The sequence below is a fragment of the Hyperolius riggenbachi genome, chromosome 1 (genome assembly GCF_040937935.1).
Source record: "Hyperolius riggenbachi isolate aHypRig1 chromosome 1, aHypRig1.pri, whole genome shotgun sequence".
NCBI lineage: Eukaryota > Metazoa > Chordata > Amphibia > Anura > Hyperoliidae > Hyperolius > Hyperolius riggenbachi.
The window spans coordinates 685,188,590-685,215,546 of record NC_090646.1 but is presented as its reverse complement, the minus strand read 5'-3'; the positions used below and the strand labels follow the sequence as shown (position 1 = coordinate 685,215,546).

The following is a 26,957-nucleotide window of genomic DNA, read 5'->3' as shown; positions in this document are numbered from 1 at the left end:
ACTCAATATAGATGCAGACAAACTGAGCAGAAGCAGGATTCTGTCATCAGAATGTTCTCTAAACAGGGAGGTGTTCGCAGACATCACTAAACGATGGGGAACACCGTCAATCGATCTGTTCGCTACAGAAGACAATGCCCAGATTCAGAGTTTCTTCTCCCTCAATCCAAGAGAACAAAGCCTAGGGGTGAATGCATTCATTCAGGAGTGGAACTTTCCACTTCTGTATGCATTTCCTCCTCTCAATTTGATTCCGGCAGTCATCAGCAAATGGAGAGGTTGTCAAAATCGAATGATTTTGATTGCACCTTGGTGGCGAGAAGGAGCTGGTTTTCAGCTCTCAGGAGGTTAATATCAGAAGACCCTTGGAGACTTTCTCGCAGGCCAGACCTACTGTTGCAAGGGAATCTGTGGCATCCACATCCAGACAGATTGAATCTGTCAGTCTGGTTCCTGAATTACCGTTACTCAAAAAGTTGGGAGTATCTGACAAGGCGGCCTCTACACTGATTTGTAGCCGTAAATAAGTTACTAGGAGGATCTATTTGAAATACTGGAAGACTTTCCATCTTTGGTTATCTGGTTCTAAAGTTTGATAGCTTGTCAGTCCAGCAGTCCTGGATTTTCTTCAGGACGGTTGAGATACAAATTATTTCTGTAAGTACGCTTAAGGTGCAGATTGCTGCCTTATCTACTTTTTCAGGTATCCTCTTATCTTCCTCTCCTTTGATAGTGAGATTTCTGAAGGCTCTTTCTAGGAAACTGCCAGATTTTTCGGTGATATTAAAGGGACTGTCCAAAGGTCGTTTTGAGCCGCTAAAGGACAGTTCTTTTACATTTCTTACACTAAAGACGGTATTTTTTAGTAGCCATCACTACAGCCAGAAGGGTCAGTGAGCTACAGGCCTTGTCTATGAAAAGCCCTTACTTTCAGGATTTTCAGGATAGGTTAATATTACAGACAAATCCAAAGTTTTGTCCGAAAGTTATGTCTAGGTTTCACAGGTCGCAGGATATTATTTTGCCTACAGAAACAAAATTCATGAACACTCTACCCCCATGATAAAACATGCCAGTCGGTGCAGGATCTAGAGAGCCAGTCCATTAGCACAGAACATGAGGAAAGGATCCGCAAACCAGACTTGGCTTGATGAAAAAATGTCTGTTCTTTATTAGAAAATTCCACATGACAAAAAAAAAGGTGCAATAAAATCACAGGATCAACTGACGCGTGTCGGGCCTATAGTCTGCTCTTAATCATAGTACTATAGTAGACATAGTAGTAACATAGTAGACTATGATTAAGGGCAGACTATAGTCCCGACACGCGTCAGTTGATCCTGTGATTTTATTGCACCTTTTTTTGTCATGTGGAATTTTCTAATAAAGAACAGACATTTTTTCATCAAGCCAAGTCTGGTTTGCGGATCCTTTCCTCATATATTATTTTGCCTACTTTCTGTGTGAATCCAAAGTGTGTAAAAGAGAGGATTTTTCACTCATTAGATGTCAGAAGATGTGTTCTGGAATACCTGAGCAGAACTTCAGAGGTCAGAAAGACAGATTCCTTATTTGTTTTATTTTCAGTGAAAACTGTAGGTCAGAGAGCTTCTAAATCTACTATAGCTAATTGGATTAGGTTAGCTATTATTGAAGCTTACAGAGTTATGGGAAGTGAGGCTCCTGCCTCATTTAGAGCTCACTCTACTAGAGCTATGGCAGCTTCTTGGGCTAATAATGCAGGGGCTTCGCCTGAGCAAATATGTAAGGCAGCAACGTGGTCAAGCTTTTCTACGTTCATCTGTCATTACCGAATTGATGCAATGTCTGCACACGACCAAGCGTTTGGTAGAAAGGTTCTCCAAGCAGTGGTCCCACCCTGAGGTTGTATTACTTGTTAATCGTCTCACCTTTGCCCTGAAGGATTGTAGGAAAAAAACAAAGTTAGTACCTGCTAACGTTGTTTTGAACAATCCTTCAGGGCAACAATCCCACCCGGGTGTTAATTGTCTGTGTCTGATAGTTGCACGGTTATGGGTTAGTGGAATGTTCACCTGTCGGTACTTGGCTAAACGCACTAAGGGTGGACTAACCATGTGACTTTTTTATAGGGGAAGTGCTGTCTGTTCCTGGGAGGAGCGACGTCTCACCTTTGCCCTGAAGGATTGTTCAAAACATCGTTAGCAGGTACTAACATTGGTTTTCTTCCAGAGTAAAATGTGCCATAAATGTATTTTCTCCTGTGTTGCTGTCACTTACAGTAGGAAGTAAACATCTGACATTACCGACAGATTGTGGACTAGCCCATCTCCTAATAGGGGGTTCACAGGGTTTTCTTTCTTTTTAGAAGCACTTGGTGAATAGCCTTCGCTCTGTCCAACTGCCTGTAACGATAGGTGTCAGCAACACAGATGTTCTGATTATTGGTGATCTGCAGTATCACCAATAATACAGATGCTATACCTGATTATATAGTGATCTGCAGAATCACCTATAATACTAGTATAGCCTGACACTGGACAACCAATGGAGGACTGGGTATCAGTAACATGGAGGAACAGGTTCACCCGAGGAGCGGGTGACCCAGACTGTACTGCAGACGGTGCTCACCTTATGGGCGGGTGAGGCAGACCGTACTGCAGCCAAGGAGTGTTTGGTGTAGAATACAATGAGGAATGGTACTACACAATGTAGTGCTAGCAATCCCCTGTGTAGGATATGTTGCGGCCTGCTTTGCAGCCTAGGAGTAGTTGATACAGTTGGTGCCAGATCCTAAGAACAGGGGATGCAGACTGTACTGTAGTCCAGGAACTGGAAGCACTACTGGAACTCAACCTCAAAGACACCTGAGGAGCAGGTATCGCAACCTATACTGCAGCCCAAAGGAAGGTGATTCAGATGGTACTGCAGTCTAGGAGTAGATGATTCAGATAGTACTGCAGCCTAGGAGCAGATGATACAGATAGTACTGCAGCCTAGGAGCAGATGATTCAGATAGTACTGCAGCCTAGGAGCAGATGATTCAGATAGTACTGCAGCCTAGGAGCAGATGATTCAGATAGTACTGCAGCCTAGGAGCAGATGATTCAGATAGTACTGCAGCCTAGGAGCAGATGATACAGATTAAGCTGCAAGCACCCTTCACCCAGAACTTAGATGGAGGATACTAAGTTCCCTCACCAGTGGCTAGGCCCACTGGTGCGGGTAGCGTGGTCAGACAGGCAGAGTAGGCAACGAGCGGACAGATACAGTACAGAAACGGAAGACTGATTCACCGTCAATAACAGGCAGGGTCGTCAACGTGAATCAGATAGGCAGAGGTACAAGAGCGACAAACAGGAGAATAGTCAGAGGAAGCAGAAGGTCATAACAGATAATAGAATTCAATTAGTACTTTAGGCTATCAACAGAATCTGGCTAAGTGTGGATCCCCAGCTCCAGCTGGTTCTAGCACACTTTGGGATCTGACTAGGGTCTGAGCGCTAACACTATAGCATTCGCAACAGCAGACATGGAGCTACTGACAGACCTGTCCTATATATACCCCACAGTGCTCCACAGCGCCGCCCCAGTCACTCAGCTAATCCAGAAGCTCGCTGGAGTCAGCTGACCGCGGGATCAGCTGACTCCCCTCCTAGAAGCATAAAGGTCCTGTCTCTCGGCTCGCGCGCGCGTAGCCCTTAACCTGTGAGCAATAGAAGGACCAGGCAGAGCACCAGCATGTAACTGCGCGGCAGAGGCTGCTGGCTGATACGCTGAGCTAGCCGCCGTGCCGCCTGTCACTGCGGCGGCATTACCGCTATCTCTTACACTGCCACAATAGTGTACAGTGAGCAGACAGGCTGGCAAGCATCTTTGCATTAATCATTTTTAGGGAATGTGTTTTGTAAAGAATAAAGGCCATGCTGAAAATCCCCATGAAGAGATGGACTAGCCCAAAACCTTACAGTAGGTAGTAAAAATTTGACAGACGTGGAAGTGATAGCAGAATAGGAGAACAGTAATTTATGGCTCATTTTACTCTGGAAGAAACAGGTTTTTTATTTGTATGCATTTACATGTATTTTAAATGTATTATTTTTTTTTTTTTTTGTGATAGCGGGCCTTTAAGTCTACATGGCATAGTGTTACTCACTTGGAAATGACACTTATTGTGCCTAATATTGCAGTAATTTCAATGAGATAAAGTATAGATATAATGTTCTCTCAACCCATCATGTTCTCAATAATTATACTGTTTATTTCTCCCCAGATATACAAGAACAGCACAAGCAGCATCTGCTGGAGAGACATCAGACTCTAGTGGAGCACCGACCACCAGCATCCACCCTGGGGGAACAAAGCTTCCTCATCAATGAGCGCTATGTGCACCTGGTTGTTGTCTCCACTGTCCAGTTCAGGCAGCGTTCCCAGAATGAGCTATTAGAGACCGGGAGAAGACATGAGGAATACATGGAGTTAGTGCAGACTGGACTGGAGCACATCTCCCCCAGCAGGCTGTTCCGGTGGAGCCCCCAGTCACAGTGTATCCCTCATGCAGTAATGGTGAGCGGAGTGCCGGGAATAGGGAAGACCACACTGATGCAGAAGATTGTCTATGACTGGCTGACTGGAAAACTCTACCAGAGATTTGCTTTTGTCTTCCTCTACAGATTCCGGGAACTTAATAAACTGGCTGAGGTCAGCTTAGAGGAGATGATTCTCCATAAAGATCATGGATATCCATATCTGGAGGGGCATCTGGGGGGTATTTTATGTCATCCAGAGAGGCTTCTGTTCATATTTGATGGATTAGATGAAAGTATTCACCAAATTGATTTCACATCAAGCAAACTGTCCAGCCACCCGAAACAAAGAGGAGATGTTGGTGTGATTGTGGGTAGTTTGGTCAGTCAGGGTCTACTTAAGGGCTGTTCTGTGCTGATGACCAGCCGTCCTACTAGACTGGCATCGGTGGATACTAGTGTCTTCCAGAGAGTAACTGAGATCCTGGGATTCCCTCATGCAGATAGGCTGGCTTACTTTGAACTTTTCTTCAGGAACAAGAAACTGGCACAGAAGGCTTTTCAGCATGTGCAGGAGAATGACACACTGTACACTTTCTGCTACATCCCAACCTACTGCTGGATCATCTGTACCGTGTTATCAATGTGCTACAGAAACCAACCAGCAAATACTGACCAGCTGGTGACACCATTGCCCAAAACTGTGACACAACTCTTTGTGGCTTTTGTCTCCAACATTCTGGCCAATCACAGCCAGAACAGAGATGACCCTCACATTGCCCAGGAACTGCTGACATCTCTGGGGTGGATGGCAGAACATGGAGTCATGAATCACGTAATTGTGTTTGATAAGCGTGATCTGGAGACATTCCGTGTGACATCTGATAAGCATCTCTTTTCATGCTTCATGATGGAATCTGGACAGCCTCCTGATGTGGATTATTCCTTCTTACATCTCACTCTGCAGGAGTTTTTTGCTGCTTTAGCCCATTTTATCAGCTTTAATCCTGACAAATTAGCTGAATCGCTTAAAAAGGCTATTTTATTTGAGGACGGCCGTGCTGAAATATTTCTCCGTTTCCTCTGTGGTCTCTCTGACAGCGCTACCAGATCCATGTTAAGATCTTATGTAGGGGAATTGTCTCCTCAGGCTTCCAGGCAGGTGATCACCTGGTTACAGCAGAACATTACAGAAAGGCTAAGGCATGTCAAAGATGAACACTCCACCAGGAGGCTTTTTAATCTCTTCCACTGTCTGTATGAGAGCAGGAATAAGGCTCTGGTGTCACAGTGTGTCGGGTCACACAAGCTTATTGACTTTGCACATGTTCGCCTCACACCACTGGACTGCTCTGTGGTGTCTTACATCCTGCAATACTGCACAGAGACAAAAGTAAACCTGCCAGGATGTCTTATTCCAGATGAAGGGTTGAGGAAACTTGTACCAGCTCTGAAAACCATCAGGAATTTAAGGTACATTTTAAAACTTATAAATGTATTTTTTTTCTAGAGTTGCAGTTTTTAGGAACTGTCCCTGAAAAGATCACTAAACCTCATTGTGGCTTCATCTATACTATGTTCTTTCACACTATGTGAAAATGAGCATTCAATACAGGTGCCCACACACACATAGACTTCCCATGAATTAATTCTGATAGGAACTGATTCCCTCAAAATTTAGATTAATTGTATTTTAATCACTGTTGGTCTTAAGGTGGTGACACACGATACAATAAAATGATCCAATTTTACGGCAATTTGATAAATATGATCGGCTCTCCCCAAAAATTGAACGGGTTTTTTTTTTTCCATTCAACTGAAAAATCCGATCGGATTTCCATCTTTTTTGATTTTTAATGATCCGGAATGCCGGAAATTTTTCTTCAATTTTTCTAAAGATTGTATGGTGTGTGTTGGATTGTCAGTTTATTAATATACACACCCTATCCATTTTCTCAGAGTTTCCAATCATTTTTATCATAATTGGGAGAAAAATTTAACATATGTGTGTGGTACATTGGTCATATTTTTGAGATGTTACAATTTTGAATTGAACAGATATTTAACCTTTTCAGCCGCGTGGACGTGAGCTTCACGTCCGCAGCGGCAAGTGCTAGAGCCGCAGGGACGCGCTAGTCACGTCCCTGCAGTTTGGGTGGTCTGCAGGCGATCGTGCGGGCAGATGCCCGCGATCGCGCTGCTGCTGCTGCTAGCAGAGGGGATTGGCTGCAAGGGACAAAAGTCCCCTGTGCCAATCCGAGCATGTCCGCCGAGAATAAACACTGTTTTTGTTAGAAAACAGTGTTTATTCTGTAAATGGAGCCGCCGCGCTATCTCCCGCCGCGATTTCCGCCGGTTTCCGCAGCCCGATCGTTAAATTTATGAATGGAAACAATGTTTCCATTCATAACTTCCCCGCCGCCGCTGTGATCGGAGGCTTCCGATGGAAGCCTACGTCACTTCCCTGGTTACAATGTAGTGATACATAGTATCCCCATTAGCGTACTTTGTACGCTAATGGGATTTTTGCTCAGTAGGGACATCTTGTGGCCAAATAGTATAACACACCTACCGAGTTTGGGGAATAAAAATAAATGGTTATTTATGTCAAGAGGACATAAAATTAATAAATATTGGACTAAAAATTTGTGATGCGTGTAAAACTGAAAAAGTGCATCTTTATTTCCAAATAAAATATTGTCACCATACATTACACTAGAGGTATAATTTTAACGTTTAAATAACGAAGGCAAATGGCCAAATAAAATGTATGGGTTTTAGTTATGGTAGCATTAATTATTTTAAAACTGTAATGGCTGAAAACTGAAAAATAATGCATTTTTTAAATGTTTTTCTTATTATTCCCATTCTAGTACAGTTAGATTAAAATAATTCTTAGCATAATTTACCACCCAAGGAAAGCCTAATTGCTGGCGGAAAAAACAAGGTAGAGATCATTTTGTTGTGATAAGTAGTGATAAAGTTATTGGGGAATGAAAGGGAGAAGCGCTGACAGGTGAAAATTCCTCTCGTCCATAAGGTGAAAAATCCCCGCGGGCTGAAATGGTTAAAAAAAAAATGTATGGTGTGTATGGTGTGTTTGTCTTTTAAATGGATAGTATTGATTGGACCGGATGTAAAATGTAGGTGAATTTGTGGCTGGGCCGGTGTTATAGATTAATTATATACCTTTAAATCCACTAACTGTGGTTTTCCTGTGCCACCTTCTACAGTGGGGCACTTGTCTCATAATTTAGATAAAGCTTGTAATGATAAATTAGATTAACGTTAGATTATCCCTATTTATGGGGATAATAAGGAGGGAATTGTTAAGATTTATTTAATTTACTCTTTTAATCTAGTTTTAAATATAAATGATAACTTAGGAATCTATAGTCTGTCAGAAGTTTAGAGTTTTCTGGTTCAGTGCACATGACATGAAAGTAGGTTATTTTGGGTATAGCATAGCATTATTGTCTTCTATAGGATGGACAAACAGTATGACCCAAGGGATGCAGGACATGTGATGTTTCACATGATAGAACCAACAGTATAGCGTCTGTTTATTGTGCTCTGTCAATGGTGTATTTGTAACTTGACGTCACATGAGGAAATCATCATAGAGCTACTTTGTGTGTGAAGGGTATATATGTGGTTGTGTTTCTGTGTTTAGCTAATAAAATCTTGGTTAACAATTCTGTTACCTGATGTTTTATTCTCAGCGCTGATTAGGGACCTCATATATGCACGGCGATTATGGGATAGGTATGAATTGGGATAGACCCTTTTCAGCCGGAATGACTGATTCTGTTTAGATTGGAATCAATCCTTTTAGAACATTGAATGGGAATATATATCATATTTTTTGGAATACAGTATAATCCCCTATAGTAAACTCCAAGAGACCAGGAACAGTGGTTTATTACAGAATATAAAAAGTTTACTATATCAAAAATTGTCCTAGAAATGGCCCACCATTAGAGATGGCCGGAACGGTTCACCGGTGAACTTGTTTGCCTAAACCTAGGTGGTTCGTGTCAAGAACCGGCCCGCGGCACGCCTGTGTATACAGTTCCTGACCAGATCAAGCGGGGAGCAGCCTTATTCAAGCTACAAACAAGGCTGTGACCCCTCAAACGCTTCTTACTGCCACCACTAGCTGTTGCTAGACACGTCCACTTGGCTGTCGAGTGCTCAGCGCGCAATCCGCGTTTTCGTATTCAGGTCAGCTTTGCGCTTAGGCCGAATACGGGAACGCCACGTGCACACACACACACACAGTACAGTTGTACAGTAACACGGCACAATCAGGCACGACTTGTAATGCAAGTTACACTGAAGTACAGCAAAACCACTAACAGTCGTTCCGAACGATACTGTTAGCCACTTTGCTGTCGAGCGCAAAAGTGCCCCATACACACAATGCAATTCGCCATTCTTGCGATTGCTTCCCACTTGATCTTCGCTGTTGTGTGTTCACCGTCGCCAGGTGGCGACTAGATTGGTGGACATACATACATTCTGTCTCTGAGCTCTCTCTCTCTCACTAGGGTCTATCTTGCCTTGTATTGCTTCCCCTCGTACAATTCCTAACTGGCATCTGTGGCAGTGCAGAGGGTTTATTCCTCTGCACTCTTCAGCTCTATCTGCCGGTGGGAATTCCCCTCTGCAGGTGTATTGCACCAAAGCTGGGTTCTGTTATTCAGACGCTTGTGGAGGATTTCCGCAGTGTCAGCGCATCTTGTGCGCTGACCACGGAGATAATTCCACAATCGTTACAGTATGACCAGCCAAACCGAAATTCCCAGTGTAGAGGGAATTTCTGATTTGTACGATTTTGTCGATTATGGTTCTTATACCTTTAAGAGGTTTAAAAAACTAGACTCTGAAACCAAAGAGGACTTCCTGTCTGAATGTGTAAGATTATTTCTGAATCCTACCTTTCAAATTACTGATCCGTCCGCATGGGCTCTCCAATTGGCTTGTGTTCTATTGCAGGGGGATCTGTTTTCGTGGGCTTATGAAAAAATCATTCCTGGAATGATAATCCTTATCAGTTTCTTACATTGATTTTTTCCCATTGGTTTAAACTGCCTTGTTTGCCATCTATTCTTGATAAATGTGTGTACCTGCTAATCTGTCAGCTGTTCTATCCCTTCCATGCAAAACCATTCAGTGTGACAATCAGTTTAATGTCCCTGTATCTAAAGCAACTGAATGTGAAATCTCTGAGTGTGTGAACTTTGACCTTGTGCAATCTGAGATTCCCTTGTCTAAGGATATTAGATTTTCTTTTCCCAGTAATTGTTTGAGGAGATCCATTTTTGATCGGGCTATGGGAAAAGTTCCTAGACAATGCAATCTGCGTAAGGTCTTTGATTGTTCACTGCCTTATGAACTGTAAGGAATAGCAGAGATGCCGCCGCTGAGACAAGCGGCATGGCGGCTATCTCCGCGTATCAGCCTGCGGCCTCTGCCGTGCGGTTACATGCTCAGGGTATGCCTGGTCCTTCCATTGCTCACAGGCTAAGGGCTACGCGCCCGCAAGCAGAGCGACAGGATCTTTATGCAGCTAAGAGGGGAGTCAGCTGATCATGCGGTCAGCTGACTCCAGCTAGCGTCCGGATTGGCTGAGTGACTGGGGCGACACTGTGGAGCATGTTGAGTATATATAGAGCAGGCCTGTCAGTAGCTCCGCGTCTGCTGTTGCGAATGCTATAGTGTGCTAGCGCTCAGACCCTAGTCAGATCCCAAAGTGTGGTAGAACCAGCCGGAGCTGGGGATCCACACTTAGCCAGATTCTGTTGATAGCTTTAAAGTACTATTGCATTGTTTATTTGTTATGACCTTCTGCTTCCCCTGACTATTCTTCCGTTTGCCGATTCTGTACCTCAGCCTATCTGATTCACGTTGCCGACCCTGCCTGTCCCTGACGTTGAATCAGTCTCCCGCTTCTGTGCTGTATCTGTCCGCTCGTTGCCAACTCTGCCTGTCTGACCTCACTACCTGCACCAGTGGGCTCTGCCACTGGTGAGGGAATCTAGTTTCTTACACCAACCTCTCCGGTGTAGGATTCTGCTACTTAGTTTGTGATACCCGCCCTTCAGGTATCCACAGGCTGCAGTACTATCTGTGTCACTTGCTCCTAGGCTGCAGTACTATCTGTGTCACTTGCTCCTAGGCTGCAGTACTGTCTGTATCACTTGCTCCTAGGCTGCAGTACTGTCTGTATCACTCGCTCCTAGGCTGCAGTACTGTCTGTGTCACTTAGGCTGCAGCACCAACTGTATTAACTACTCCTAGGCTGCAATACAGTCTGTTCCACCTGCTCCTCAGGGGATACTTAGTTCAGCATTACCGTGGTTACTCCTCCTTGTACTGTGCACCAAACACTACCCGGTTGCAGTACAGTCTGTATCACTTGCTCCACAGGTGATCAGTTGTATAACACTATTGTATTCCTTCTCTTTATTGTGGTAAATATAATACCCCTTGGCTGCAGCACGGTCTGTCTCACCTGCCCATTGGGTGAGCACCGGCTGCAGTACAGTCTTGGTCACCCGCTCCTCGGGTGAACTCTCTTCTCTGTATTACTGTTACACCAAACACTATCTCCCATTGGTTGTCCAGTGTCAGGCTATACTAGTATTATTGGTGATTCTGCAGATCACCATATAATCAGGTATAGCATCTGTATTATTGGTGATACTGCAGATCACCAATAATCAGAGATCTCTGTGTGCTGACACCAATCGTTACAGAACAGCAGACCAAACACTATGGATGCACTACGCAGCCAAGTTGAAGTTCTGATTACCGCGGTAAATAATCTCACCGGGGTGATTAATACCAACAGACTCGGATCCCCCAACTGTCTGGGACAGTCAGGACACTTCAAACAGCTGTCGATACAGTGCAATCCCCTTCAGTTACAGATTTATGTATGGCTGCGCCCGAGAAGTTCTCAGGGCATAGATCTGACTTTCAGAATTTCAGGAATCGTGTGCTATCCTATTTTGAGTTGAGGCCTAACTTATATGGATCAGAAAGCCAGAGGATAACGTTTATTAAGACTCTGTTGACAGGAGACTCACAGACGGGGGGATATAGTCTTCATGCAGAGCACGAGGCATTATCTTCGGTTCAGGAATTTTTTAAGGCCATGGTCGTTATATATGACGATCCGGATGTGGCGATCACTGCTGAGAGGAAGCGAAAGACCCTCAGACAAGGTCGTAATCCGGTGGAGGTTTATGCTGCGGAATTTCGGAAGTTGCCTGTGTCAGCTAGATGGGGGACATATGCATTACTAGACTGTTTCCTGTCAGGAATGTCCAATGCAGTCTCTGATTTGATGTTGGGACATCCCGAAACCAAATCTATAGACGAGGCAATCTCTTTGGCAGTGCGAGTAGATCGCCGCCTGCGTTATCAGAAACAGACCCGTGGAAAAGTTGCTGTAAGATCTGTCTCCTACGCCTCCTCTCCACCCTCGTCATCTCCAGACGAGCCGATGCAAATCGGACATTCTAGATTGATGCAAGTGGAAAAGAATCGCAGAAGGTCAGAAGGAATGTGTCTATACTGTGCGGAGCAGGGTCAGGTTGTCCAGAACTGTCCTAAGAAGTCGGGAAACGCTGCCGCCTAGGTGTAGTCAGAGGTAATACCCTAGGCGAGCAGTCAATACCTCTAAACAATAATCGTTTACTCCTTCCCTGCTCCATCACTTGGGAAGGTCAGACCACGTCTACAGAGGCCTTTGTAGACTCCGGCTCTGCAGCCAATTTTATAGATTTTGATTTCGTAAAAAGATTGGGGATTCCATTGCTCCCTTTAGACCGACAGATTGTGGTCACAGCAGTAGATGACTCTCCGCTACAGTGTAGACAACCTCTTTCCCAGACTCCCTTACTGACATGTAATATAGGGGTGTTACATAAAGAGGAATTACAGTTCTTTGTCCTGCACATGGCTACTTCTACTATCATACTTGGTATGCCCTGGTTGCAGCTCCACTCCCCTCAGATCGACTGGGCGTCAGGTCAGCTACAAAGCTGGTCTACTCATTGTCGTCATCATTGTTTGGAGAGGGTTGCTGTTTGCACCACCAAGATTCAGGTTAAAGGGGTGCCAGTGCAGTACGTAGAGTTTGCGGATGTCTTCTGCCCTAAATCTGCGGATAAACTTCCGCCTCACCGGAGCTATGATTGTCCCATAGAGTTAAGAGCTGGTTGTATGCCCCCTAGAGGCCATCTCTATAATCTGTCTGGGCCTGAGAAACTGGCAATGCAAGAATACATTAAGGAAAATTTGGCCAAATGCTTTATCTGTCCTTCCCGGTCACCCGCTGGGGCTGGGTTCTTTTTTGTACAGAAAAAGTACGAAGGGCTTAGGCCCTGTATTGACTACAGAGGTCTAAATAAGATCACGGTGAAAAATCGGTACCCGTTGCCTTTGATAGACGATTTGTTCACACAAGTGACCAATGCCAGTATCTTCTTCAAATTAGACCTGCGAGGGGCATACAACCTGGTGCACATTAGGGGCGGTGACGAATGGAAGACGGCGTTCAACACGCCCGACGGGCATTACGAGTATCTGGTTATGCCCTTCGGTTGTGTAACGCCCCTGCCGTCTTCCAGGAGCTAATTAATGAGGTTTTCCGGGAGGTCTTGGGAAAATTTGTGCTTGTATATCTTGATGATATACTAATTTTCTCAGCTAACCTGACAGAGCATCGTAAGCATGTTAAGTTTGTTCTTCAGAAGTTAAGACAGAATTCACTTTATGCGAAATTGGAGAAGTGCCTCTTCGAGGTCACGGAAGTACCATTCTTGGGATACATCATTTCCACGTCCGGACTTTTGATGGATCCCGAGAAGGTCTCTGCTGTTTTGGAGTGGCCTCAACCTGTGGGATTGAAGGCACTCCAAAGATTCCTTGGCTTTGCCAATTACTACAGAAAGTTCATCAAGGGCTTCTCCTCTGTAGTGTCACCTCTCACCAGTCTTACAAAAAAAGGGGCTGACACATATCACTGGTCGGAAGAGGCCCATTCAGCCTTTGCCACTTTGAAAAGGTTGTTTTGTTCCGCTCCCATCCTGAGACACGTGGATGTCACCTTCCCCTTTATTGTGGAAGTCGATGCGTCTGAAATAGGGATTGGGGCTGTGCTGTCTTAGCGCTCTGGTCTTCAAGGCAAACTGCACCCGTGTGCCTTCTTTTCATGTAGGTTCTCCCCTGCCGAGAGGAACTACGATATTGGTAATCGGGATGTAACGATTGTGGATTTATCTCCGTGATCAGCGCACAAGGCGTGCGCCGACACGGCGGAAATCCTCCACAAGCATATGAAAGGAGAGAACCCAGCTTTGGTGCAAAGCACCAGTAGAGGGAAATTCCCACCGGCAGGTGGAGCTGTGGAGTGCAGAGGAACAAGCCTCTGTACTGCCACAGATGCCAGATGGGAATTGTCCGAATTGCAACCGAGCAGGGCAAGATAGCCCTTAAAGAGAGAGAGCACAGCGACAGGGTGAATGTGTGTTCCCCAATCTAGTCGCCAACCCGCGACGATGAACACACAACCGTGAAGATCAGGTGGGAAAGCAATCGCAAGAGATAGTGATTGCTAATAGCGACACAAGACTGAATAAACACAGAAAAGGGATGTATGTATGTCCACCAATCTTGTCGCCAACCTGCGACGGCGAACACACTTCAGAGGAAACCAAGTGAGAACGCAATCGCAAGAGATGCGATTGCGAATGAGAATGAGCACAGGGACAGAATGTATGTGTGTGCACCAATCTAGTCGCCAACCCGTGACGGTGCACACACAACAGCAGAAACAGAGTAGGAATGCAATCGTGAGAGAGGCGATTGCCAGAGGTGACACAAGACTAAGCAGAGGTAAATCCAGGAGCAGAGCAAAGGCACAGTAAATCATACAATGAGAATGATAAGGAAAATAACAAACGCTAACTAAACGCGAACACCGCACTCATTTGCAACAGCGAACGCGTTAACAGCGCGGTCTCCACACGTTAAGCGCAACAGAGACAAGCATGCCACCCTAACTAACCACCGACACACAAACACGAAACAGAGAATGCGAGCGCTTGCTTAACGGTTACCTCACCGAGCCTACCGCAAGCATTCGTATCAGACAAGACAGACAGACGGACGGACAACAGGAATATGAGAGATACGATCCACCGCTCTTCCGCCAGAGCGAGTGCGATCCGGGTTCAGGGATAGGACAGGAAAGATCCACTGCTCTTTCCGCCAGAGCGAGTGTGATCCTGGTTTAGGGACAGGATAGGAAAGATCCACTGCTATTTCCGCCAGAGCGAGTGCGATCCGGGTTCAGGGACAGGATAGGAAAGATCCACTGCTCTTTCCGCCAGAGCAAGTGTGAACCAAGTAGGGAAACAGAGTAAGCAGGATCCACTGCTCTTTCCGCCAGAGCGAGTGCGATCCAAGTAAAGCAACAGAGCTTAGCAGGATCCACTGCTCTTTCCGCCAGAGCGAGTGTGATCCAAGTATAGAAACAGAGTTAGCAGGAGCCACTGCTCTTTCCGCCAGAGCGAGTGCGATCCAGGTACAGCAAGATGAGGTAGCCAGTAGCAACCGCTGCTCCAGCTCACCCTCCAAGAAAACAGATCAGAAGGATCCACAGCCGCTACCGCTAGAGGCAAGTGCGATCCAAGCAGATGAACAGATGAGATAGCCGGTAGCAACCTCTGCTCCAGCTATACTCCAGGAAAGCAGATCAGAAGGATCCACAGCCGCTACCGCTAGAGGCTAGTGCGATCCAAGTAAGACAGATGAACAGAAGGGGCTACCAGTAGCAACCGCTGCTCTGGTTAGCACCCCCAGACAGACAGAACAGGCAATACAAATAATACAACCTGACTGAACTAGAGGGGTGTCTAATACAGCCCCCAGAATACTCTAAGATAACTTTAACAATCCAACAAGAAAGGCTGACACTCCAGGAGTGTGTCAACAAACCATTATGACCAGTAAAGGATTGTGGGAGAAGAAGGCTTTTATACTGCCAGCCCTCAAAGGAGACAGCTGGGCAATTTGTGACTAGGCCCAATTCCAGAGTCACTCCACCCGAAACAGACCTCATCGGAAGCAGAAGCCACTGAAACATGCCCATCAGTACTACCAGTCTCAGCATAACACCCATCAGGACTGTGAACACCAGAGAGGAAGCCATCGACACCCTCCAGACCATACCCACCACCTTCCAGGGAGCGTCCAAAAATACCAAACCTGCCACAATACCTGTTCGGAGTGTCCCTTTCAACACAAAAGTCACTGTTGATCCTATCCAGGGTACTAAGCAAAATTTCTCCCGGAACCTCCCAGAACCCTTTGAAGCTCCGCAGAGATCCCAAGAGGCCAGAATGCTCACCAGGCTCACATGGAGAACTACCAAGAACCCCTATGGAACCTATGATTATTCCGGATTCAGAATTACCAGGACACCCATCAAGATCAGGACTCTCAGGGACCACTTCTGGGCATACAAGCAGGCAGGCAATATCAGAGCATGTCTCCACCGAGGAAGCATCTAAGCATGCTGGTAACCGAGGCACACTTGGGCTTTCTGGGTCACAGAGCACATCGGGGTACACCAGCACAGGAGAAACCTCAGGAAATGTCGGGGAACTGCCAACCTCAGAGTCCGATACGACAAGACCAAAACCAGGACCGGGCAGAAAATCATCACGAGTAGAGGTCACAGGTACTGGTCTTTCAAAAGAAGACTCGGACTTAAATTCAGAAATTTCTGTGACTGTAATATCATCATTGACTACACATGAGTGAAGCTCCACAAGAGCTGCAAAGGTAGTCAGCACAACAGCAATGCCCACTGAAGTGGGCAAATCCTCAGACGGATCTGGGGGACAGGAGGCATCTCCTAGAAGTTCTGCACCCCCCAGGAGGAACTTGGAAACCTTCAAAACATCAAACAAAACCTCAGAAGTGTCATTTTCCAAGTTTTCTAAGAAGGATTCTGAACTATCCATGTTACAGGGCTGAACATTAAATACCTCCTGCAGGCAGGGCAGATGTCCCAGGAATGGTTCCACCATAAGCTGAGACTGAATTTCATCATCAGGACAAGAATACACAGGAAAATCTAGTGAAACTAACTCTGACTTTCTGAGTTTCATTTCACTGCAGGCAGATTTAATACAAGGCAAAACTGACTCATCCAGAGTACAGGGTGGAGAGTCAGTACTTTCTTCAGAGCAAGAAAGGGACTCACAAATGTCAGTGCGATTGGACATCATATTGTTATTCATGGTACAGGGCAGGCTCAGAGAAACCTTCTCTGGAGACAGCAAAGATGCCTCAGTGTCAGATTCGCACAACCAAAGCGCTGTCTCACTCTTAGATTCGGCTAACAATGTCGAACCCGAGGAGTCAGAACGCAAAACCTGCGAATCCAAGATCGCTTTAGGTTGTGAAACTGACGCTTCCATAACGCAAACCTCCGTGATCTGCGGAGCAGACTGCAAGGCGTTTAGGACAGAAACACTGGAGCAACTGTCACCAGGCAACAGGCCTTCACAGGTGTGAACAGGGTGAGACAAAGAGTCATATGCAGAAGAAATAGTGACAACAACAGAAGAAACTTTATTAGACATATTAATTTTACTTTTGACGCTGCATAATTTAGGAATTTTCCCCATAGCAGGATCATAGATGGAAGATCTTTTTTGTAACTGTATTTTTATTGAAATTTTCAATATGGGTACATCAATTTGAAAAAACACAAACCTGTACATATACTTATATGAAATGTGGTTTGAGACATAGTCAACTCGGTGTTCATATACACATGGCATAATCATTGTATTAAGTTGTTTTGTACATAAAATAATAGACAGGTATGAACTTAATTATCATATTCGACAAATTGAACTTACGTCAGTGGTCCATTAGGAGTGAGTAGTATATAGGTATGTGGTGAAATGAGAATATGAGTAAGAAGAATTAAAGTATGAAAGGGGAGCGAGTAGGAGAGGTCAAGGGAGGGAGAGGAAGATAGATAGGGAGGAAGGAGGAGGAAAGTGAGCAGAGAAGGAAAGTGAGCACAGAGTACCTGAAAATCTACTTTAGATTATAACAACATTGGTTTTGGTTTAAGATTTGTTTAGAGGAGAAATCTCCTAACACACTCGTATTCTATATCAGTGGGGCTTATAGATATGAATTATTGGGGTGTGTAGTCTGTAGAACTAGCTTATTGTCAATAAAAAAGAAAATGACTTCAGTCTTATTACAGTTGGAGTTGCCCATCTGTGGCCTCAGTTGGTAAAATAGTTAAATATCAGTAACTGAGTGGAGTGGTCCTTGACGGGTGGGGGCTTTATGGTAGTACTGCTTCCCAGTCCACCTCAAATATGGTTTCCTGTTTTTGTGATTGTGGCGGGGAGTAGTTCGGTCTCAGCTTTTTTTTAAATTGATATATTGTGGTCTACTAATGCCTTCATTTGTGATAATGAAGGGACTTCCGCTGAGGCCCAATTGGCTAGAAGGAGCGATCTGGCTGCACACAGGATATGTGTGATTTGGAGTCTTCTATTTGCTGGGATTGTATCCATATTTATATTAAGAAGAGCCATTTCTGGTTGTATTTTGAATTGTGTCTTTAGGATTCTGCTAATGAGGGCATTAATGGAGGACCAATAATTGTTAATAAGTGGGCATTCCCATAGAATATGGAAGATGGTTCCAATTTTTTGGCATCCTCTCCAGCATAGGGGGGAGTGTTCTGTGGAAAAAGTTGCCAGTTTCCTAGGGGTGTAGTGCCATTTGAAAAGAATCTTGTATAGGGTCTCTTTGTGTTGGATGCATTTTGAGTTTTTATGCAATGAGGTTGTGGCTCTTAGAAATTGAGTTGGGGTGACCTCTGAGCCCAGGTCCTCGGACCAAGTTTTTAAATATTTATTTATAGGGTTGTGGGAAAGTGATCTAATGCAGTCATACCAAATGGAGATACAGCTTTTTAACTGTGTTACTGGGTTGAAGAAACGTATAATATGTCTGGGTAGTTTTGGGATGGTTAGGGTTGTACTAGTTACTAAGTGTTGTATTTGGTTGTAGGTAAACTGTTGTTGAGTGGGTAGGTTATATTCATCCTGTAGTTGGCGAAAACTTTTTAAAGTGTTGTTGGCAAATAAATTATTTATGAGTAGTATACCCTTGTTTTTCCACAGTTGGGTACTGATATTGGGAATAATTAAATTAATAGTTGCGATTGGCAGTTTAGGGACAAATGTGTCTTCGATTTGTGTGGTTTTGAGGTTTTTCATAAAATGTTTCCAGGAGTTGAGCGTTGCTTGGATAGGGGGAAAGGGTATTTTTAAGGGGATCTCTGTGAGTAGTAAGCTTGCTATTACGAGTTTTAATGGTTTCTGGATGATATCTTTTTCCATTTGTACCCATAGTTTGTCGCTGTTTTCTTTCCACCATTCCATAGACATATTCAAAATAGAGGCATGATAGTAGGATTTGATGCAGGGTAGGCCCAAGCCTCCTTTTCTCACTGGGAAGGATAGGGTGTTGTATGCTACTCTGTGTTTCTTGTTTTTCCATATGTAGTCTGCTATTATCTTTTGTATTTGGATAAAGAAGGTGTTGTGTATTGGGATGTGGATGGTTCTTAGTAGGTATAATATTTTAGGAAAGGTGATCATTTTAAATGAAGCTATTCTTCCTAACCAGGAAGTCTCTTTTTTTGACATGGAGTTAAGCTCTTTCTTGATTGAGGCAATTAATGGGATGAAATTAGATTCATACAATTTGTCTGTGGATCTAGGTATATTGATACCTAGGTATGGAATGGTTTCGTTAGCCCATTGGAAGGGGAACTTTTTAGTTATGTCTCCTTTAAGGTTTTTGGGGATGTTGATGTCTAGGAGTAGGGACTTATGTTCATTTATTTTGTAGTATGAAATTGAGGAAAATTCCTGAAGTGTTGCGTATATATGTTGGAGAGAGGATATAGGGTTAGAGAGGAATAATATAATGTCGTCTGCAAATAGGCCTATGGTATGGGTATTATCTGCTACTTGAATACCCTGAATAGATTTATTTAATCTGATCTATATAGACAAGGTTTCTATAAATAAGGTGAACAGGAGTGGGCTCAGAGGACACCCCTGTCTCGTTCCATTGGTGATGGATAGTTTGTCAGAGTAGAAGCCTGCAACATTAACAATGGCTGAAGGATTACTATACAATGCCATAGCTGCTTTTTGGAAGTTACCTTCTATTCCAAATGCTGTAAGTACTTTTTGCAAGAAACCCCAGTGAACTCTGTCGAAGGCCTTCTCCGCATCCAAAGCTAGGAGCACAGAAGGCCTTCGACAGAGCTCAGCCGCTCTAAGAACGTTTATTACTCTACGTGTGCCATCTGGGGCCTGTCTCCCTTTTGTAAACCCCACTTGTTCCGGGGAGATTATTGTTGGCAGAATGTGGAGTAGGCGGTTTGCTAATAATTTAGCAAAAATTTTAGTATCTGAGTTGAGCAATGAAATGGGGCGGAAGTTGGCTGGGCAATCAGTGGGTTTACCCGGTTTGGGTATTACCGTGATCACTGCTTGAGTCATTTCTTCAGGAAGCTTTCCTTTATGGATGAAGCCATTAAATAGATCTGATAGATGTGGGGCTAATGTATTCTGAAATGTTTTGTAATATTCATTTGGGAATCCATCTATTCCCGGTGATTTGTTGGCCTTTAAAGATTTGATTACCTTTATTACTTCCAATGGATTTATTTCCTTGTTTAGTTCTGTTCTTTGGTGTGAGGAGATGTTGGGAATTTTCAGTTTTTTGAGGAAAGCATTCATATTCTCTTCGTTGGGTTGTGGGGTAGAAGGGTCTAGTTTCAGATTATATAAAGAATTATAATAGTCTTTAAAGACATTGGCGATTTTTTTGGGATGGTAGACTATTTCTTTAGAGAAGGGGTGGATAATTTTTTCTATTTTGGTTCTTGCTTGTTTCTGTCTGTATAGTCTAGCCAACATTGCTCCTGCCTTATTAGATTGGGAGTAATAATTAAGCTTCATTCTCTTGATATATTTGTCATAATCGCAAATGAGCTCGTTTCTAAGTTCCTGTCTTAATGTGAATAGTTCTTTATCTAGTAGTGTAGAGAATTTTTGTTTATTCATATACTCGGTGGTTTTTATCTTGTTAAGAAGTAAATCAATTTTTGCAGTTTTCTTTTTTATCTCAGTAGCTGAGATTTTGATGAAATGGCCTCTAATGACGGCTTTATGGGCCCCCCATCTGATGTCCTCACCAACCTCTTCCGCCCCATTCAGCTCAAAGTACTCCTTTAGATTTTTATGAATATGTGCAACGTTTTCTTTGGAAGACAATAGAGATGAATTGAGTCTCCATGGAGGTCTTTCTGTTATTAAGTTAGCATTTGCAATAGTAAGGGTAATAGATGCATGGTCTGACCATGTGATTGTGTTAATTTTAGTATCTATAATTTGTTGTAGTGTTAGTCTATCAGTTAGGAACATATCGATTCTGGAATACATCCTGTGTACTCTCGAAAAGAAAGTATAGTCTCGCTGAGAAGCATTAATAGACCTCCATGGATCAAACAAATCCTCCGCTATTATTGTTTTATATAGGGATACTGATTTTTTTTGACCACTATGAGAGGTGTCTAACTTGGGATTAATGCAGGCGTTAAAGTCACCCATTAATATTAAGGCCCCTTTTCGGGTTTGTCTCACTTGGTCCATTACTGTTTTGAGGAAAGTGCATTGCCCAGTATTGGGTGCATATATACCTACTAATGTAAAGTTAGCTTTATTGATAGTGCATACTACAATTATAAAGCGACCATTTGGGTCTTGGATACTTTGGTGGATCGTTACTGATAATTTTTTATGAAAAGCAAGTGAGACACCTTTTTTTTTTAATAAAATTGCTGGAGAGTATCTGGGGATACTCTTTGTGGTGCAATCTGTGAGCTTCATTGCTTGTCAGATGTGTCTCTGAAACACAGATTATATCTGCTTTCTGTTGCAGGGCCTCTTTCCACAGTTGGTGCCTCTTGTAGGGCGAGTTTAGGCCATGGGCATTAATTGAGAAATATTTTAGACTCATGTCAAGTTATCTATTTTTAATGCTTCAAAGAATCCAGCGATTCTTAGTACTGAAGTTCTCGGCTGCCCTTTAAACCAATGTGACATTAATTTGTTTAGTTCTGTGCTCATTTTCAATATGTTTAGTGAAATCCAGGGGAAAGAATAAACATCTACATAGCTTAAAACTCTAAACTTTTAAACATTCATAACATATATAACTTTTGGTTGCAAAGGTTCCTTTAAATAGGACGGTGCCAAAGGTACCTCCTGTGGGGCAAGTAATATCCAGCTAATAGCCTGGATAAGTACAACACTCAGAATTTGGTAAAACATTAGTGCAGAAGTTCCAATTATTGATACAGCTCGTGTGGCTTAAGATTTGTGCCATTCCAGAGAAAGTTTCTTTGCTGTGTTCTCCTTTAAGTCTGGGCATGGAAGTTTCATCTGTTTTAGGAATCGTGTTCCATCGTCTGTATTTGCAATGACAATCGTTTTCCCCAGGTGAGAGACGATTATTTTTGCTGGGAAGCCCCATTTGTATTTAATGTTATTGTCTCTCAGGCTTTTTGTGATAGCATTTAATGTTTTGCGAGCTTGCAGCGTGGCTTGGGATAGGTCCGCAAACAACTGAATGTTCTTAAAGGGGTCCGGTAGGGATCCATTTTTCTTCGTGAAGGTCAAGAGTTCCTCCTTCGTGTGAAAAAATTGGAAGTTCATAATAACATCTCTAGGGATTGTGTCCGCTAGAAATTTGGGCTTTGGTAGGCGGTGGATTCTTTCTATGGAAAGTTCTATTTCAGATAGATGTGGTAGCGTTTTTTTAAGTATGTTTGTGACGAAGGGTTTGAGTTCCATTTGTGTCACAGATTCGGGTATCCCCCTTAGCTTTAAATTATTTCTCCGATTTCGATCTTCTAGATCCCTATTTTTGCCTTTGACCCATGCTATTTCCTTGTTTTGCTCGTCTATGATGTCTATCATTTTATTGAAGCCTGTTGTAAGGTCAGCTGCTCTTATTTCCGTGGTGTCCACTCTGCAGCCTAAGTCATCTATTTGATTTTGCAGTTTATTGCTGATGATTTGGAAATCAGCTATTAAAGTGTGTCTTAGTGATAATAACATGTCCTTCATGGCAGCCTGCGACAGCGTTTGGTCTGTAACTGGGAAAAGGTCTATCGGCTCTCTCTGTGTAGGGCCCCCCTCCGCAAGCATGCGGCCTACCTTGTCCGGTGTTTCCGACAGCCTCTGTCGCACTTTTGCTGGGCTCCGTGATGCTGGAGATGCGGACTCCGGAGATGATGAGTCCTCCTGATCTCGATCAGGGGCTTGGTGGTCAATAATGTCGTCTGCTGATATGAGAGAGTCTGTTTGATTTTCCGGGTCACAGCTTGCTGAGAGCGGCGCATTGCCAGCGCTGCCGGCGCCATCTTGTCTTCTCGCTGATGCTGCCTTCTGGTTCTTCAGGGGGAAAAACTCGGTGAGTTTCTGTAATTTAGGGAACTGCTTCTTCCTCTTACGAGAGGAGTCTGTTTCCATTGTAAGATCTTCCATTCTGATGCTTGTAGTTTCCCTGGAGGGTTAGATTTCAGTCGCTTTATGGAGCTGTACAGGAGAGCTCTGTTAGCAAGCGTCCATTCAGCTTGCGCGCCAGACACGCCCCACAGATGGAAGATCTTAAAGATCTGTTTTTTGATGACAAAGGATCCCGTCTACCTTTGAGAGGAATGACACATTCATGTTGATCACAATTTGCAGGACCATCTGAGAAACAGGCATTAGATCGCACAGGCTCAAACGGCACACAGTCAGGATTCGCACAGGAATCAACCACAGTGGTACACCCATTCATTTCAGATCGCACAATGCCCAAACTCACATTCTTTACCCCAGGAAGGCAGGAACAATCATCCGATAACAATGTCACTTTATTGGAATCAATTGATTGGTGCGTGTGCAACTCATCCACGATCGTCTGCCAGACACACATCACCGGATCCACAAAACATTGATCACACTCATCAGAATCTATCAAGGTGTACACAGAATTTATACAAGCGTCTAGCGTCTCTGTGCTTTTTGCGATGTAGAAATCGCAAAACGCCTTCCAATCAATCTCAAACTCCTCAATTAACGCTCCAATATCCCATGGAGCAAATGGGGGTTCAAACAACCCGGTATCTAAGTAAGACTCATAAGGGTTGGGGTCAGGAACATGCATAGATTTTCTTACTCCTTTAATATAGAAAATAATCCTGCCTATTAAAGGATCCACAAATGCTTCTGATTGGGGCAAAAAAGCCTGACACTGAGCAACATCATTGTCAACATCTATAGGAAGCATTTTATTCAAATGTTTGTGTCTTTTAGATTTTTTCTTTTTTGCAACTTTGAATGGCTGATGTTTAAACGCCAGAGAGGAATCAAAACAATCCTCTTGCATCTGCTTAGAACCTGAAGTGGCAACAGAAACCTTGAACTGATTATCATACTGAATGGTTTTAAATGTAAGGGATAGAACAGCTGACTTATTAACAGCTACAGACTTCATCAGAGCAGGCGGTAAGCAGGGCAGCTTAAACCAGTGAGAGAAAATTAGTGTCAGAAACTGATACAGATTATCCTTCCAAGAATTGTCTTTCAAAATATTATAAGCCCAGGAGAACAGATCTCCTTGCAACAGCACATAGGCTAATTGGAGAGCTGACGTGGACGGATCAGTAATCTGAAAAGTAGGATTCAAACAAAATCTCACACATTCAGCAAGGAAGTCTTCCTTGGTTTCAGAATCAAGTCTCTTGAAGCTCTTAAAGATATAAGAACCAAATTCGACCAAAACGTACAAATCGGAAATTCCCTCTACACTGGGAATTTCTGTTTGGCTGGTCATACTGTAACGATTGTGGAATTATCTCCGTGATCAGCGCACAAGGCATGCGCCGACACGGCGGAAATCTTCCACAAGCTTATGAAAGGAGAGAACCCAGCTTTGGTGCAAAGCACCAGTAGAGGGAAATTCCCATCGGCAGGTGGAGCTGTGGAGTGCAGAGGAGCAAGCCTCTGTACTGCCACAGATGCCAGATGGGAATTGTCCGAATTGCAACCGAGCAGGGCAAGATAGCCCTTAAAGAGAGAGAGCACAGTGACAGGGTGAATGTGTGTTCACCAACCCGCGACGATGAACACACAACCGTGAAGATCAGGTGGGAAAGCAATCGCAAGAGATAGCGATTGCTAATAGCGACACAAGACTGAATAAACACAGAAAAGGGATGTATGTATGTCCACCAATCTTGTCGCCAATCTGCGATGGCGAACACACAACAGAGGAAATCCAGTGAGAACGCAATCGCAAGAGATGCGATTGCGAATGAGAATGAGCACAGGGACAGAATGTATGTGTGTGCACCAATCTAGTCGCCAACCCGTGACGGTGCACACTCAACAGCAGAAACAGAGTAGGAATGCAATCGCGAGAGAGGCGATTGCCAGAGGTGACACAAGACTAAGCAGCGGTAAACCCAGGAGCAGAGCAAAGGCACAGTAAATCATGCAATGAGAATGATAAGGAAAATAACAAACGCTAACTAAACGCGAACACCGCACTCATTCGCAACAGCGAACGCATTAACAGCGCGGTCTCCGCACGCTAAGCGCAACAGAGACAAGCACGCCACCCTAACTAACCACTGACATACAAACACGAAACAGAGAATGCGAGCGCTTGCTTAACGGTTACCTCACTGAGCCTACCGCAAGCGTTCGTATCAGACAAGACAGACAGATGGACGGACAACAGGAATATGAGAGATACGATCCACGCTCTTCCGCCAGAGCGAGTGCGATCCGGGTTCAGGGATAGGACAGGAAAGATCCACTGCTCTTTCCGCCAGAGCGAGTGCGATCCGGGTTCAGGGACAGGATAGGAAAGATCCACTGCTCTTTCCGCCAGAGCGAGTGCGATCCGGGTTCAGGGACAGGATAGGAAAGATCCACTGCTCTTTCCGCCAGAGCAAGTGTGAACCAAGTAGGGAAACAGAGTTAGCAGGATCCACTGCTCTTTCCGCCAGAGCGAGAGCGATCCATGTAAAGCAACAGAGCTTAGCAGGATCCACTGCTCTTTCCGCCAGAGCGAGTGTGATCCAAATATAGAAACAGAGTTAGCAGGATCCACTGCTCTTTCTGCCAGAGCGAGTGCGATCCAGGTACAGCAAGATGAGGTAGCCAGTAGCAACCGCTGCTCCAGCTTACCCTCCAAGAAAACAGATCAGAAGGATCCACAGCTGCTACCGCTAGAGGCAAGTGCGATCCAAGCAGATGAACAGATGAGATAGCCGGTAGCAACCGCTGCTCCAGCTATACTCCAGGAAAGCAGATCAGAGGGATCCACAGCCGCTACCACTAGAGGCTAGTGCGAACCAAGTAAGACAGATGAATAGAAGGGGCTACCAGTAGCAACCGCTGCTCTGGTTAGCACCCCAGACAGACAGAACAGGCAATACAAATAATACAACCTGACTGAACTAGAGGGGTGTCTAATACAGCCCCCAGAATACTCTAAGATAACTTTAACAATCCAACAAGAAAGGCTGACACTCCAGGAGTGTGTTAACAAACCATTATGACCAGCAAAGGATTGTGGGAGAAGAAGGCTTTTATACTGCCAGCCCTCAAAGGAGACAGCTGGGCAATTTGCATGTATGCAAATCCCTTAGCAAAGCAACTCTGAAAGTTGCAAGATAAAGCCAGGTCTCTTTTCCAGAGACCTGCATCCCTCAGACATAAGGAATGGTCAAACAGCTGTCTGCCTGTGCAGCCAGCTGAACGGATCATTACACGGGAGCTTTTGGCCATCAAGTTAGCCTTTGAAGAATGGCGCCATTGGCTGGAAGGGGCAGAACATACAATTACAGTTTATACAGATAATAAGAACTTGGAGTACATCGAGGGGGCCAAGAGGCTTAGCCCTCAGCAGGCCCGTTGGTCTTTATTCTTTTCAAGGTTCAGATTCATTATAACGTATACACCAGGTAGCAAGAACGTTAAGGCAGACGCTCTATCTAGGTGTTTTGAGCCTGAGACAATCCAGTCCTCAACCCCTGAGACCATTCTACCTCAGAAGGTGGTGTTGGCAGCTACCGAGACCTGGGAGGATTGGGCAGCTACACTGGCTCCTTATCAACAGGATACTCCAGAAGGGAAGCCTGAGGGGGTTATGTTCGTGCCACTCCCCTACCGCCTACAACTCTTACAATTGTTCCATACCCATAAGAATGCTGGGCATCCAGGGGCTACCCGAACTCAGGATCTTTTA

At 44.3% G+C, this 26,957-nt stretch overlaps 1 protein-coding gene across 5 annotated transcripts in view; it reads left to right on the top strand.

Moving 5' to 3' along the window:
* LOC137532579 (NACHT, LRR and PYD domains-containing protein 3-like) overlaps positions 1-26,957 on the top strand; it is a 1,034,343-nt gene that overhangs the window by 316,003 nt on the left and 691,383 nt on the right. For all 5 annotated transcript variants that reach the window (XM_068253266.1, XM_068253275.1, XM_068253249.1 and 2 more), the window contains exon 6: positions 4,253-5,978. In XM_068253266.1, coding sequence (XP_068109367.1) covers positions 4,253-5,978 — 1,726 coding nt within the window. The remainder of the gene's footprint in view (positions 1-4,252; positions 5,979-26,957) is intronic.